Below are 17,515 nucleotides of genomic sequence, written 5' to 3'. Positions count from 1 at the left end.
TTAGACTTTGTCCATTTCGTCGCTCCCGTTCCTCGCTTTCGACGAACAGCCAATCAACCAACTTCCCACCCGTCTCTCTTCCTCCACCGTCTCTCCTTTCTCCCATCCCTCTCTACCTGTTTCCTTTTTCGCTTTTATTTGTCATTTCCTCCCCTCGTGCCCTCGAGTCACGTTAAATTCGAGAAACTAGGATGGCGGATACTGATGGAGGGAAGGGGAGGGGAGAGGCAGAATTGCCGACAAAAAGAATCGTTTCTTGGCATTGAAAACTCGCTGTTTCCGTGGCCGCCGGCGAACCCGCGACGAGCTTCCATATCGCATCCGCGGAATCGATCGATATTTCCAGACCACGTTGCGTTACATGATTTTTCCGCGGCGCGGAACAGTGTTGAGCGAAGAAGCGCGGTGTACAAATGTTGGACGAGAGAAGTTTGTTGTTCGAAGGGGGGAAGGTCGAAGTTTGAAGGATCGGATTCGGATCGAGAAAATAAAAAATTGCGGGAGGGGAGGAGAGGAAGATTTTATCGATTTTATCACGGCGTGATTCGACGGGACGGTTAATAATCGTTATCGTCTAGCTACAGGAAATTCGCTAATTTATGGACGGATCGGTAACAGGGGAGGACAAACACAGAGATTGACATTAAAATATTTCATACAGGGTAGTTAATGTCGCTCGCGTCGAAATGGCTAAAGGAATGGCCATTAAAAGATTACACGCGTCTGGAAATATGTGTTTGCAGTAAACATGTTGCCGATCTAACATAACTGGCCGTTATTTATTTCCAAAAATCGGGTTATTGGATGCCGTAGATTTACGAGATTCAAAATACGATAAAAACGAGCACTATTGTTTTTCATTTCTGTATCACTTAGAATCCGGAAGAAACAATAATGGAAAAGGGGGGGAAGGAGGGAAAGAATATAAAAATAATAAAGGTAATGAAAGATATGGATATATATATATCTTCCGTTTCGATTAAATAAAAATGAGGAAAATATAAATGATTACGCAAATAAATTCGAAATCTAATAATAATAATAATAAAAAAAAAAAAAGAAGAAGAAGAATTTACGGGAAGAACATACCGGAAGCCCGATTTTATTTTTTCATTCGTAGCCATTTTCCCATTGCGGCTGGCATATTAGCCTCCGTTTCAAATGAAAAAAATCATAAATCTGAAATCCCTTCCGGTTCGAGGAACGAGACTAAACTTTACGAGACTTTAAAAACGTTACCCATGAATTATTAATCAGTCCACCGTTAGTTAAACCCCTTGTATCGAAAAAAACGTAACTAATGGTGACCCGGATTACGCGAATGCAAAAGAAAGAAAAAAAAAAAAGGAAAAAATCCACGCGATTTCCATCGATTTCGCGTCCCAGATCCCAATCCGGAACAGTTCACACCGGTTCCGATACACACTGGTTCGATATTGAAATTCAATCCCTACGAAATTTTTCCTTTGGAAAAAGATGGCGTGGGCGTGGTTGATCGCGATCTCCCCCGATTTCCCCTGATTTTTCTGGAGCACGCCTCCGCGTTTTTTTTCTTTCTTGCCAGTTTTATTCAAAACGAGGAAGAAGTCGAAAGGGGACGATCTCCCGTCGTCGCGAGATTCTTGGAACTTGGAGAGAAATCGAACGGAAGAGAAGCGGAGAGGAGGAAAGGCCAAGAATCGTGAGACCGGGCCGGGTTCATCGGATATCCAGCTAGATTTAAGGCTCCATAAGTTGAGGATTCGCGTGTGTTCCTGGATACCTTATATACGTCACTAGCTCCAATCTCGATCCTCGAGCCGAGTTCCGTCTCTCTGGAATAGATGCGTAATACGGTGTGGGCGGGATCCGGTTAGCGACGAAATCGAAGGAGGAGGAATACGAACTCTTCTCTCGTCGCTACGTGTTTTCATTTTCCGCGCCGTCCCGATATTTCGCGATCCCGTCCCGCGTTATTTATCAATTTCTATCGAATTTCCACGTCCCCGATATATCGAAAATTTCTCCGTTCTTCGAAAAGCAAAGTGGGAACAACGTGAAAGAGGTGAGACGGAAATCAGGGCGGGTTCAGCACGGGCAGGAGATGCGATAATTCGACAGACGCGGTGCATACCACCAACGGTTGGTATTACGGCCAGGCATACCAACTCTACTCGTCGACCCGGTTGTCGTCGTCCGCTACTGGAAACGCTGTAACTGGAAACTGTGCGATTAACGCGCCTCGGGCGCGGATACAGATTACGCGAAAGAGGGATGGAAAGCAAGATATCATTGGAGAATTGGAGCGAGCGCAGGGAGGAAGGCGTTGGAGAAATTCGGGGGTGAAGGCGGAGGTGAGACGAAGGAAACGAGTCGAGACAACCGATCGAAATTAAGTCCTGCGGAGGGGCGATGGAAGGAATTAATTCGAATTCGCGGGCGATTAGCGTGGATCAAGTTTCGTATTCGTCGCGAATCAATCGATCGGGTACCGTTGTACCGCGATTCGATAACATTCGCGTCGGGTTTTCGCTTCGTTTTTTTCCTCGCGTATCTTTCTCGCATGCGTGTTCTACCAACGAAATCCCGCCAGGTACACGTAACTATCGCGGAGACAAGATTTTTCAGGGATAACATCTCGTGACAGAAAGATAACATTTTCCTGAAACCTCTCCCAGCGTGTCACGGGCGTTCGAGGTATTTATATGTATACGCGGCGGAGCACGGTAAAATTGCGTGGATCGAATACGAATTTGAGGATGAATTTCTTTATAAAAATGTATACACAATTATTCCTAATAAATTTTTTCTCTCTCATTCGCGGGTAAAATTCGAGTACAACGTTTCGAGATATATCCTGTTCGAGACAAATGATTTCACTGCGTATTTTCGAAATCGTCGAAATACGTACGAGATATTTGGGATTCTAGTGTCGGCGTGAGCATACGTGAGAAATCTGGAGATGTATATACGTGTATACGTGATATACAGATAACAAAGCTAGAGATATTGGACCATGGCTAGGCGATGGCAACGCCGTGACTACACGTGCCAACGTTTCGTATAGCCATTCCACCATCGGATTTATATTATACGTGTACGGGTGGATGAAGACGTATGCGAGATCGCACACCATCATCCTGCGAATCTATGTGTTCTTGTCAAAGTTTCCACGTACGCGTACGACGTGTGTCCATGTACACGTTAAAGGGTAGAATGTGCAAAAAGGGAACATGGAAATTCCTCTCCCCCTGTGTTTCGCGCGCACAAAAACGACGTGGAAAATTTTGACTTAACAAATACTCTCCTTCCTTTTTTTTCTTGCCAAATTTATTTTCATCGTACTCTCGAAATAAATCTTCTCGTCAAGATAAGGAAACCAGTCGGACGAGACTCTTTTTTAAAGCGTATACCACTTTTCCGATCACGTATTTCTCTATGACTTCGTGTCTCGCTGCTTGTTCGCTTAAATACACATCGATCAAATTCCTAGTGTATTACAAATTTCTATTATGTCTGATCGAACTCCTATCTATACTACTTAAATCAGGAGCAAACCACGTAAACGTAACCAACCGCCCACGGCGAACTAAATTTTTTAGACGTCATCAAACACACACACACACTACATTCTTCGACTCTGCCCGTCTCCGCTTACAATCTCGAGCCAAAGGCGGCGGTCCACTCGATACCGTTCCCCTCGACAAAGTCCTATTTATACAACTTGTCCGCAAACACGATCGCTCGTAAGCTTGTACACACGGGCGCATACACACATCGGCGAACATCGGGTGGTGGGATTGGACGTTTTGTTGTGCCCGGGGGTACGATAATTCAGTAGAAAAACCGCGAGACATTTGTCCGGCCGACATTAATTCCGAAACCGGTACCCGTTCCTCCCTTTCGAATCTGCATAAAACGTTAACGTACCACTCGATAATTCGAGCCCGATACGAGCCAACATCTCTTCCCTCCAACATACGTCCAGAGTGATGCATCCTCTCTTATTTCGACTTTTTCCCTCCCTTCCTCTTCTCGTCCCTCTGCCTCTCGTAACGACGAGAGAATTTGACCGTGTCGCAATTGGACGAAAGGGAAACGGGGGATATGGGGAGGCGGAAGGGAGGAAAAGGGGTAGTTTTGGTAGAGACGAAAACCGGGCGACGGCCGCTTATTGAAAGTCACATTTGTTCCGGCCCCGTTCGCGCGTTGTCTCCTACGTTGTTACCTTCCTCTTCCACATCCCTCCCCTCTCCCTTTTTTCCCCTTTTATTCTCAGGTGCACGTGCATTTTCTTCGGTATTTTCGTACCGCTTGGTGGGGTACGAAACAGGGGGAGGGAGGAAGAAACTGGTTGACGCGTACAGGAATCGTGGCCTAGAACTAAAATATTCGGGAAATATACGTTTGGAAACACGCGGAGGAGGAGGCACCGCGGTCCTTCGATGTCGAACGATAAAAAAATATTATATTTTATATTTTTGCTAATACGCGATATCATTACTTTCCTTTCCGATTAATCCTAGGAAAATCGGAGAGGAAATTCGGGAAATGGAAAAATTCACCCATCCTGTCCCATTGGAGACAACACATATATTAAATTAAATCTTTGCGCAGATGAAACGCGGTGGCAGAAACGCGTTGAAGAAACGTTCTTTGCGAATTTGCCGGATCCGTGGAAGCGATGCTCGATGCTCGTGAGGCCGAAGGGAGGAAACAGCGGGGGCACGACAAGCGCCCCGTGCGTTCGTTTGTTTTAATTTCTCGGCTTCTAATTAAACCACAACCACAACCGAAAAACAAAGCGAGAAAGGGGAAAGGAGAAAACGGAATAGAGGGAGAAGGGAAGGGGAAAGGACGGGTAGGCATTTTTCTGTACTACAGAGAACGGCGACAGAGATGGGGAAAGACTGGACTGGGGAGAGGAGACTATGGAGAGGGATGATGGCCGACCAACGAAACGAGGAGTGGGGGGAAAGGGCAGTGGAATTGGAAGGAATAAAACGACGGGTGAAGGAACAGGGGGAGAGGAGAGGGAAAGAGAGAGGACCGGTACTAATTCAAACGAATCGGAATAATTACGGGGACGCACGCAGGATCCGGAACGATTTTTATCGGGCCACCCTCTTTCCCTCTCCCCTCGAAGAAATATCCGTCATCAAAAGCCACTCGATATCTCGCAGCTTCACGACAATTTTCGCAAATAATTATTGTATGGAGGGACACAAAGCGGCTTTCGAGTGCCTCTTGCGTTTCCCCCAGAATCCAATTCCATGCCGCCTCTTTCAAATCCCTTTGTCACCCACGATAATCCCTCGGTAGACGTGGTCGAGTTGACGATGTTTCTCCTCCTACCGTCCTCTCTAAAACTATCACTATATATCTCTCTCTCTCTCTCTCTCTCTCCACTCTATCCGGTTCTCCGTTTTGTTCTCTGTTTTTATCCTTCGTCCCCCGCCACCGGGTTTACCCGTTTCGAAATTCTATTACTACTTCCGCTTATGGATCGCCATACAGTCGCCCTTTTTGCCCTGTTTCTCCTCTTTCTTTTTTTTCTCTTTTTTCTTTCTTTCCTCCTTTCCTCCTTTTTTTCTTTTAAACGAAAAGAAAAATGCAAGTAGAGCTGGAATGGAAGATTATGGCCAACTTTAATCCCAATTATACTCCCTCCCCAGATATAAATAAACCGGCGGGAAGCGACGATTTTTCCCCTTGCGATTTATTACGATTCGCCAAGCTTCCGGTTTTGCTTTTAAATACACGTATCGCATCGAATGTCGGCTAACGATACGGGCAAACGAATTGGTACAAATGTAAAATGAAAAATATTCTCCCCTCTCCGAAATAAATAATTCATTGGTTTCGTTGGTTGATTTAATTGCGAAACGCGTCGGCCCACTATTATCGGATATTATTTCTAAATAAGTATTCTTCGTATCGTAAACGCGGGAGTATTTCCGTTCTCGACTTGTCATCGCTCGCGTTAACAATAATTAAACTTGGTTCCGCGATTCTTAAAATTTTGTCAAAAAAGATTAATCCCGTTTGGAATGCAATGGAAACGTTTAACGTTTTCTATTTCTGCGTTATTGTAATGCGCTCGCTTGCATAAGATGAGACGCGTTCTTTTGTGCGAGGGAAATTACGGAGAGAGGGGAGGAAACGTTAATTTTTCACGTCGAGGAACAGAACAGAAAGCCAACGTTTAATTCTCTGATGCCGGCAAAGCAAATAAATCGGAGAACTTCAAGATCCGTGAATAAAACCAACGTTCGAACCAACGATTCGATTATTCTTTGTATCTTATACAATCATATACCCATCGTTCGTTTTTTCGCCCCTCGACAAAGATATTAACGCACCTGGCTAAAATAAAAATAGGAAAAAGAAAAAGAGAAGAAATGGCGCTGAATAACGATTCACCTTCCGACATTCCGACAAAATACCGCGGGTCAACATCGTAACACCGACAATCGCGCGTATATTGTGTAAACTTTTATTTATTTACCCCCTGACAATTTTTTCCCGGGCGGAAAACGCCAGGCGGGATTTGAAACTCTGAAAATTTTGTCACGCGTCGATTTCACGCACACGCGTCCCTCTTTTCCTCCGTCGCCCCGTATTCCACTCGCTCTTTTCGGCTCGTTATCGAGTGCCAGTTCCAATCCGCTGCTCTGCTCGCGACACTCGGGAAATGCTAATTCCATGATCGAGTCTTCGTCGCGTTTAAAATAAATTGAAGCGGAAAAAAAAACAAGGAAAGAGAGAGAGAAAGAGAGAGAAAAAAAGAAATAACGAGAGATTCGAGGAAAATATATATACGATGTTGAACAGTGGAACAGCTTTTTCGAAGCTTTCCACGTTCGAAGTTTCCACGAATGAAATTATCTTTCAACTGTGCTTCGTGATTTTCGAAAGATATTTTATAAATAGAGTAATCCGTGGATTATAAATGGATAAAAAGTGTGTTGGAGTGAGTTGAAGTTTGATTGTAGTTGTTTGATATAAAGTGGAGAGGCTCGAGGAGGCAGCCTCGCTGAAAGATAAGGCTGATGAAGGTGGAACGAAAACGAAAACGAGTCTCGAGATAAGTAACATTTTATGCAGGCGTTACATGGAAATGAGGGGCGAGGAGAGGAGGTTAGGTTTTGAAAGAGGATTTTAAACGTGTTTCAATCTTGGTTGAATCTCCGCCTTGCTTCGACTAAACTCCGACCATCGGGAAGGGAAAATATTTGATTTAGTTTTTATCTTTAATTCTCTAACGATTTTTTATAAATATTTATTTGGGATACGATTGTACGAATAGGAAATGCGCGTGATTTGGAAAATTAAATTGAATATTTTGCGTATCGAAGCAAAGGTAACGAAAGATATTCCTTAATGCGAAGTGAAGCGAAACTGATATATACCGGTTAATTAAATTTAATTAGAATTGATAATTCGCGAGAGAGTAATTTATCAAATTGAAGTTGAAAAGACGAAGATTAAAATATATCGAAATACAAGAAAGACCATTTCTGGAAACAAACTTATTCGCAACAAAATTTAATATACACGGTCGAATTATTTTCATTTCGAACTTGTCGATTCGTATAAAAATCTCTGGGAAATAAAAACGTGCGAAACGAAGAGAGGAAAAAGAGGAGAAGAAAAGAAAAAAAGAGAGGAGGGGAGAGAACGATATTGCTCGAAGTAGAAAAAAAAAAAACTCGAGCTCCTCCGAATTCGTCAGCCTTCCATTCAACGATCCCCTAATCTCCAGGAACCTTGCGGATATAGCGTAGCTAGCCGTGTTAGCGGTCGTTTCCTCCACGTCCTATCCTTTTCCCGTTTCTTCGGCTAATACACGTCGAAGAGGGTTGAAGGCTGTTATAGGTCGTGGCCCAGGCTCCCTCGTGAAACCTAGTAGGATTACCAGCGTGCAGCCTAATCAGCCAGATTGCCTGCAATTTGCCGATCTTATCTCGCTACTACCTCCCTCGCAACTCTCCTTCCTCCTATTCTCCCGCATCCACGTCCACCAACCCCTCACGTGCCCCTTTCGTGTCACCGCTATCCTTGGATCTTGCTCATTCTCCAATTTCGGATCACGAGGAATTGGGGAATTTTGCCAAAGAAGGAAGGAAGGAAGGAAGTGTCTCGAATCTTCGAAGCTGTTCGGTAATCATCGTCGATAAATTCATCATTGGTTATTCGACTAATCATCCAGACATGTTGTCTGGATGCAATTTGTCCCCCTTATCTCGCTACATTTCGCGATCTCGATCTATTTCCACCGGTTGCGACTCGGCGCATTACTGAAAATGGGCTTTTCGAAAGAATACCTCTCCCGTTTCTTCTCCTTCCACTCCTCCCCCTCCGTAATGCACGTAAATCTTCCCCCTCGCGCTCGTGTCCTTTTGTCCCCGTTTGTGTGCGTTCGCGTGAAATCTTCGGGGGTGAAATTGCAGTCGCGAGACACGGAGGAGGGGGAGGGAAAAAAGAAGAAATAGATTCGAATAGATTCGACCTTATCGTTCTCGTGTCTGTTCCCGTCTCGCGCGAAGAGAAATATATCCCGCTCGCCGGATAATCTCACGTTCAAATTACGATCCTGATAAATAGAAATTTCTCGTCCCCGCCTCTCGCGGGTAAAAATTAAATTCGTAATAATTTCACGTCGGTTAATCTACTTCCATAAATCCTCTCACCTTTGGGAATTGATATATCGAAAGAGAGAAAGGGAGAGAGATATTACGATTATTTAACCGTACGAGTAATTCCCGCGACCGTGTACGAAGTAATAACGAGTGCTTTATGTTGCTAACATTATCTAATCTCATATCTATTATATATTTTGCCTATTAATTTGCATATTATCAATTATCATAAATTGCTAAATATACTATTATTACTATTATTATTATTATTATTATTATTATTATTAAAATATTAGCTACAGCTCGTATTAATTAATGTATAATTCCAGAGGTATCTACGATCTGAATATATTTTCAGTCTCGTCGCGGCACCGTTTTAATAATTGTTGTTGGGATGTCAAACGAAAAGTTTAATAAATATTAATCGACGAATTGAATCGGGGAAGGATGGGGAGAGATAAAGATAAAGGAACGTGGGAGAAAGAGAGAAGCGCATGCTAACAGTTATAATGTTATATTGTTAGATGAACACTCACCGGCGTTATTACTGGCGAAATTTAGATCCTTACCTGAAACATAGGAAGCAGACATGTTGTTAGTATGATCGAGTGTCGTCAAGGATCGTATACAACATAATACCGACCATCGATTCTGAACCACGTGCTAGACTAGACGCAACATATTACATTGGGGAGGGGAGGGAGAGAGGGAAAGAGGGAGGGTACCGTTGTTCCACGCAACTAATTAATTCTCCTCGCGGCATATATAAATTAACCGACGATGAAGTTTATCCTGATAGAAACCTGAAAAACGCTTTCACCCGTATCTCGCGAGAATCCGCGATGCATTTTTATCTCGTGATCGCAATCTTCCTTTATTATTTCGTTAATTAAACTGGGATACATTTCCTCTTAGAAAAAATATTCAAAGATACACGAAGATGGAGTTGATGAAGAGAGAGAGAGAGAGAAAAGAAAGAAAAGAAAAATCTTGCCACGGTCCTCGATCTTCGATGAGACGAGCGATTTAAAAGAGGAGAGGATTCGAAACGGGCAATTGGATCGACAGATCATCGGATCTTTTGAAATTCATTTATTATTATCGAGGGAGGTTTCAATATTTATAGTATGATGAACGCTCCCCCCCTCTCCTCTTCCTTTCAGCCTTAATGGAGCGATTGACGTACTGTAAATCCCCGAGATAGAGAGACGATCGTGGTAATGGATTTACGATATTCGGGTCAAGCCTTCGTTCCAACGTAAAAAGTATGCAGATCGGTTTTACAAATTAAACGTAGTTCTAGTATCATGCCGTCAACGTTCTATCTTTATACATATATATATATATATGTATACGTATATTTTAATTCCCTTGATTAAATTTCCCGGAAAAGAAAATAGAGTGAAGATAAGACGCTTACGAGACGTTTTTATTATCGATCTTTCGTTCCAAACCCTGAATTATGCACTCTGTGTTCCAGGCCGAGCACGAACGCGAATTAAAAACCGCACCCGGTTGTCCCGCGGGGACGCGAAATCGTCGAAGAAGCCGTCATTTCCGGATCCAACGCTCGCCGGTGGTGGTTCTAGCGATTTCCACGGAACACGTCTCTAACGAGTAACAGCGGAATCACTTTACGTGCAACGGCCAGGCACGCATATAAATGCAGCTACGGAAAGTTTTGTCAGTTACGATGCCGCGGTTATACTCTCGATGGAGTTGGCAGAGCGGCGGAATACGGCTTCCAGGGGAAAGAAGAATCCCGGCGGAGGATCTCGCGAGAGCGAATCCACGTAAATACGTGGGATAACTCGCTACGATTCAGATGTACGTATTACGTGCACGTGTAATACAGCGCGTGGAAGGTATTGCGAGGAGTAAATAGCGGGGGGTCCGACTTATCTTCTCGCAATTGATTTAAAAGTTTCATCCCTTTATTGCAGGGGGAGACACTTTGTAAAAAATTTTACTCTCTTGTCTCGCTTTTTCACCTACGTTGGTAACGTTTATCCCGATGATGTTTTCGCGCGATTTCTCGTTTCCATTTGGATATACGTATATATGTGTATAATATATATATGTATTCTCGATAAATCGATGATGCTGCTTTATTTATTTAATACAAAATTTATTTAACACGGTTCGTGTCACGCAACGAATAAACAATACGAGACGTGTCCGGTGGCTCGTGATTTATTCGGCCGACCGTTTACACGCACGAAAATTTTTAAATTAGCACCTCGGGGAGTAGGTAAAATAAATTTGTGACGCGCGAATAATTTCCGGGGAACGGGATGAAAATTCGAATTCGAATGTAGAAAGATCGAAGGACGGACGGATGGGTGGATCGAACGCGATGGGAAGGCGTGTATAAATTGAACGGTTCCACGTTCCTTTTTTCTTCCTCTCCCCCTCTCCTTCCTTCCGTTATTGCGCAGATATGGATTGCCGCGTGATTAAGCTCGAGTTATTTAGGGATTAAAAGCTGAGAGGGAATAACGGCATAAAATATCGCGTAATGGCACGATTCACTCCCGAATGATCGAGCGTGAAATTCTTTTTCCCGATTTTTCTCCGGAATTATAATTATCGCCAGTCAGACGGGAATTATATATGAACTGATATAATAAATGTATCAATAGCAATCTTTTATAGCGTACGAAAATAATTATTGGATTATTGGATTATTCGAAATCGTAGGATGGCGTAAAAGTATCATACATTTTGCGAATTCTTTTTCCCCGTCTTTCTTAAAGAAGAAACATCGAAATTCTTTTCGAAGAGTATCTCGCGATCCCTTGCGGATGGATGGATCTCCGTAAATGGATCTCGTGTGTCCGTTCGAGATTTATCGTTGTATTACACTGGAAAATGGAGGATGATCGCGGGAACATCTTTATTCCGTCGGACCGGTCCACTTATCGTTAGAAGGAGTCCTTTGTCACCGAGGACGAAGGCGGCATAGGGATCGAAAAGGGCGAGAAGGGATGTGAAACAGGAGGGAAGGGAGGAGAAATGCAAATTGAGGGGGCGGCGGTAGTTATATTCCGGTCTCGTCGCGCGGAAGGGATGAAAAAAAATCGCGCAGGGGTGCAAGGTCGGCATTTTTTACGGATAAAAAGGACTCGGAAGGAAGGAAGAAAAAAGAGACGTGGAAAAGGAAACGAGGGTATCTCTCACGCGCTCACGCGTCTAATAAGAAAAATGTCGGATCGGATGGTGTTTCGGCGCTATTAAAGTTTCTAGAGGCTGTTCCGTCACGGATGAATATTTTTCATGGATCGATTCATCATTCATCATCGATACTTTTTTATTTTTTACACTTTGCGAGAAGGAAAAATGAAAAAAAATCTTTGCTCGACGGGTAGGGAATTTATTAAAAATTTTTGAATATTACGTATGCGCGAAACAACATTTTTTCCCCTTTCCTTTTCCTCCTACTTCTCTCGGTTTATCACCGTGACATTCGAATAACACGGAACCATGCAGCGCGCGTTATTTGTACATTGGGAAATTAATTTTCAGAGTGCTCCGCTTTATTAAAAATCGCATTAAAATGAAATAAAGCCGACGTTTATGATTAGTAGGGAAAATTGTTTGCGGCGCCGAAGCAATATCGTTGATTAAAAGAGCAGGTTCGATTAATTATACGTATATCTGGCAGCATTTTCGTTATTATTAAAAGCATTCTTGTCAAAATATCTCTCGTTGTATCGATGACACGAACTGCCGGCAATTTTACACGGGGCGGATATTTTAATGCGGAGAAACAAGGACGACGGGTGTCCGAATAATTGGCTATCGGAGCAAATTACTCGGAAGGGATCGTGGAGGGACGATATTGGAGGAGGGATGGTTAAACACTCGAAAGGAAAAGAGGGAAGCGAGAAAAAAAAGGAAAGAAGGAAGGAGAGTAGGAAACGAAGGCTGGAAGAGAGACGACGGCGTAAACAGCACTCTGTATCGACGTCCGCCTTCTCTTCTTTCACCGTGTAACCCTCTTGAGGAGTTTAAGTTCACTTTGGCCTTCTCTCCCCAACACCTTTTTTTCTACACTCCTTTCAATCGCTCTGGATCTACCACTTAACGCCATCCCTCTTACCATCGAGTGTCAACCTTTTCAGGACGAATTCGACTCGACGTCGATGAAAGCGCGCCAAGAAAGATCATTCTTTCGCGAGCAACGATTCGATGACAAATCCGAAGGAACGAGATTACAAAATTTTCGAAATTGGAAATTGATCTTGAAGATGGAGGGACGACAAATGAAAGAATACAATGGGAAAAAGTGACGCGCGATTCTTTCACGTTCGCTCGGAGTGAATACAGGATCGACTGCGAAAGAGAACATTCAGAGCCTCGATCAAGCAGCGTCTGTGTTTAACAACGGGCGAGAGAAGAGAATCGTATTATTCAGTGTTGGGCGAATGGCTGTCGCGTGTGTACCACAAAGGGGGTTGGCGTTCCAGAAAGGATTCTACAAAGGGGAAGAAATGTAGCTCCCCTCCTCCCTGTCGAAAGGAATCCAGGCCGAAGGTCGAGAAAAAGAGGGAGAGAGAGTGAGAGAAAAAGGGAGGAGGAAGTTGGACGACGCTCGCAAGGGCGGAAAACTGAAAAATAGTTGGCACCCGTTGCCATGGCCACTAAGTACTCGAAGTCGCGACGACAACGTACCAACCGATACACCATCCCGCTTCCTTTTTCGTATCTCTTTTCCATACGGCTCGAATGGATGGATTTTTTTTTTTTCTTCTTATTACTTCTTCCGAACGATCGTTCTCCTCGCCCGGCAAAGAGTGAAAGGACGACGTCTCTGCTTACGCGCAAATATAAGTATAATGGAATGGAATAAATATGGGAATAATAATAATGATAAAAAGAAAATGATAAAAAGAAAAAGGAACAAATATTGGGGAAAGGAGAGAAGAAATGTAAAAATAAAAATATTCCATCTGACAACAGCATCGCATTCTTCCCCGGTTGACACAAGTTGACGAGCGTTTTTTTCTATTTAAAGATTTATACATCGCGGTCGGATATTTTCGTAGTGGTCGGTTATTTTTCCATTCGCATTCGAAATTCGAAAACGCGCATTTTGCAGGTATTTAATATTCTCATCCATTTTTCCCGTGTAATTCCGATGCCTCGGATTACGGATATTTAATTTCCACCGATTTTTGATTTCCCTCTCTCTCTCTCTCTTCCTCTCTCCCTTTTTTCTTTTTTTTTTTTTTTTACATTTTTTCGCTATTGAAATTATTCAAAATGCTGCACGCGTTTCGACGAATATTGGTTTACCCGGTGAAAAAAAACTGGGACAATAGTTTTTGCACGACACAATCGTAACGGGTGCCGTTTCTCTTTGCAATTCAAATCTCATTGTTCGCGTAATTAAGTCTAAATATCTGCGAAATTTCAAGCTAGAAATTTTATACGGATAAACGGCTCGTCTTGTTCCCGCGTAATCGCTCCGTTTCTTCCACGCGTCTTTTGTGGAACGAGAGAAACGTTATTCGTAATGTATACATAAATGCGGTGTGCGCGGGGAAGAAAGAAAAAAAAAATAAAAAAAAAAAAGGAACACACGTTCCCAGCCAGCTGCTCGCCGCTTTAATACGAATGACGCCGCCATGAAAAATTGAACATCTTCGCCGCCCATTGTTCCCATTGACAAGAGGGAAGAAAAATTGGTACCGCGTTTTCATTTCGCCTTCCCCCTAAAGTCAAATTTCAACGAAAACACCGCGATTCTCCGTCCGGTGCCATCGAAATTTCTATATTTTTCTCCCCCCCCGATTAAGATCAACTTTTCATCGTCGATCGATATTTCATCGTACCCGATCGGTGAATACATCTCGTCCTTGGAGGAGGGGGGTCAAAGTGGAGGAGGAAAGGCTTGGAATACCTGGAATTTCTCAACTTCGATTATTACATCGAGCACTCATTGCGCCTGGGAATTTTCCAACGGGGTTCACCGCACTATTTTCTCCCGTTGCGTTGGAATGTACCCTTTCTCCAAAGGGAAAACGCGAGCTACGAACGAATACGCTCTCTCTCAAGAGAGAGAAAGAGATATATATATATAGGACAGAGAAGAAGGATGAAATCGCAGTTGGTGACGCCAGTGTTCCTCGTCTAATTCTCGACCTCGTTAAACCGCCCCCGTTGTTGAATTTTGCACTCTGGTTGGCGAGAAGATGGTGACAAATAACTTCATCGAAGTAACTCCCTTAGACCATCATTTTACACGAACCCTCTTCCAAGAACGCGCACCAACCATCCTCCACGACGTCTGTGCTCGTCCGTTTGTTTACGGCAAATCCCTCCGTTGAAGGCGGGGGCGGGGGGGATTACAATCCGAATTGTCGTTCGAACAGGGATCTCGACACGGAGAAATCGTTGCCCGGGATGAGGATGGGCGAGGATAGAAACGACGTCGAAGTCGTTCGATTAATACACCGACGATTGTGCAACATGTGGACCGAGCGGAGAGAACGACGGCCGTGAAATCGCGTGTGCCGCGGTACACGTCGTCGCGTTTCTTTATGGTATCGTAAAGGGAAACGAAGTGGATCGAGACGACGTAGCGATGGCGAGCGACAACGGTTCGAATTTAATTCTTGTATATCTCAGGAACGAGCTCCCGTTCGAATTGGTTTAGTTAAACCAAGGAGGGTTTCGTTTGAATTCAAGGAAGGAAATTCAAAAATTCGGAACGATGCGCGATTGCAATTGCAACATCGTATTTTATATACTTTTATTTCTGAAAATTTATACGGCTAGAGGAATCGACGCCATCTCGTGTTACGACGAAAATTAAAAATTTCGCATGAAATAAATTTCTCGCTCGAGAGATTTTACGCGAGTCTGAAGAAGAATTTTCGGATGGAAACACAATATTCGACAATATCGTATTCTTACGTCGCGCATAAAAAACACGAATAACACGGAAAGGTATAAATTTCATTGTTGTTCTCGCTGAACGTATCGAAACGCAACGATCGACGGAGAAAAGAAAAAAGAGAGAGAGAGGAGGGGAAAAGAAGGAAAGGAGACCGAGGAGCGCAAAAATCCTTCCCCCCCGCTAATCTATTCCGGGGTGGAAGTTTACGGTATCGCAAATTTGCAGCGGATCGGCACCGACACACGGGCGGCGGGATCATATTCGCCGTAGAAATAAATCACGGGTCCGCGGAGCCATTCTTAGATGCACGCAATTGGCTGTCTGCAGGCGTTGCCAAAGTGTAATAAATAGCGGAGCGCGGCGCGCCGTATGGAAATGAGACGGATATTAAGTTATGACCGATCGTTTGTCTTATCGCGCCGGCGAAATTAAACCTCGGAAACTTGCAAGTTCGAAGGCGGCTCAGCGAAACCGGATACAAATACACGGAAGGAGGGGAAAAAATATTGCGCCCCCTCTCCCTTCGTTTCCCTCCTACACGCAAAGTGGGGGGTTAATGCGTTACGTGACGATCGTGCAATTTTTTTTTTCCTTCTTTCTTTCTTTTTTCCCCTCGCAGCGTAAACGTTTCGCTGAGATTTCGGAACGATTGCGATCACCGAACTCTAACAAATTGAACGAAACTTGTAGGAATCGCCGCTCTCCCGGCTTCTACGATTTATCATTAATGAAATTCGATCTCGTTACGCGTATACTCGTTGATTTTTTTCGAGGGAAAAAAGAAACGTCCTATCGTTTCGATTTATTAGGGAGCACGATTCACGAAGAGCCGTGTTTATCGTCATCAGATTCGATCTGAGATTATCATCGGTATCAACGAAGTTGACGAAAAGATAGGTTGAAGGGTCGAATCCGTCCTCGCTGGATGGAAATATCGTTCCAACGCGATAGATCGGATAGCCTGGCTGCGAAAATTTTCTTCCTTGGCCAGCGCAGGCCGTTGTCGAGGATTTATCGGGCTGGATAAAAGGAACGACGAAAGATTCGCAAGCGGGTCGTCTTTTTTGGGCGGAGCGTGGACCTGAAGCGTGGACCTGAAGCGTGGAGCCAAGTCGACCAAGAGAGGACGGAAAGGAGGAAGGAAGAAAAAAGAAGCAAGGAAAGTGTGCGTGTATGTGTATGTGTGTGAAAGAAAAGTAGAGGGTGGGAATATAATTTTTAAGAAGAAAATACATTTTTCCAACCCTTAGCTCGCGACGAGATATTCGTTCTCCGCGCCATATACCCGATGCACGATGGTGGTTGGCGTTGGAGGAAGGATAAAGCGCCTCCTCCTCTTCTTGCCCGCAATTTTTTATCTAAATGCTTTCGCCTCCGAGGGTTACTCGTTTCGAGGGTGACAATGGCCCGTATCGTCTCTCGGTTGCATCCAGAAACGCGGCAGAGAGGTGCTTCCCAGAATTATTCCCCATTTCCGTGGTCAACGACGCGTTTCTGTCGCCTTCTCCCCCGAAAGTTGAATCGTTGCACGATTTCTTGAAACGGTGGCGGGTTGAAACGAGAGTATGGATTTCCCGTTTCGAAAAAAATTGTGTTATCTCGGTTTACATTCGCGAAATCGTTGTTTGTACACGCAACCGTGTGATTAAGTTTATCCGCTCGATATTGATTTTGAAGGGTAATTTTTATAGTTTCGAAAATATTTACTGTATTTTTTTTTTAGCGGGAGTTTGCCGCGTATTTCAAAACAAAGCGATATTTTAATTGCTATGAACGAAAAAAAAAATATATATATATATATATATATACATATATAAAATTTTATCACGTTGTATTACTTCACACGTTACTCTGATATTTCGATGTATCACTTGCGTTTTCAAAAAACAAAAAAACAAAAAAATAACTCGCACGAAACACATTTCAATCTCGGCTCTTTTTCTCTCGACGTAACCGTATATCACGTCAACTTCCATCGTCCTAACTCCAA

The 17,515-nt window shown here is 43.6% G+C and overlaps 1 protein-coding gene across 16 annotated transcripts in view; it reads right to left on the bottom strand.

Moving 5' to 3' along the window:
* Positions 1–17,515, bottom strand: part of LOC107998399 (agrin) — a 326,392-nt gene that overhangs the window by 172,589 nt on the left and 136,288 nt on the right. For 13 of the 16 annotated variants that reach the window (XM_062083435.1, XM_062083437.1, XM_062083427.1 and 10 more), the window contains one exon: positions 9,158–9,190. The exons of the other annotated variants lie outside the window; for them this stretch is intronic. In XM_062083435.1, coding sequence (XP_061939419.1) covers positions 9,158–9,190 — 33 coding nt within the window. The remainder of the gene's footprint in view (positions 1–9,157; positions 9,191–17,515) is intronic. 16 annotated transcript variants of the gene reach the window in all.

This window comes from Apis cerana, linkage group LG12 (assembly GCF_029169275.1).
Source record: "Apis cerana isolate GH-2021 linkage group LG12, AcerK_1.0, whole genome shotgun sequence".
NCBI lineage: Eukaryota > Metazoa > Arthropoda > Insecta > Hymenoptera > Apidae > Apis > Apis cerana.
Note: the sequence above shows the minus strand (reverse complement) of the source record. Positions and strands in the feature narration are given on the sequence as shown.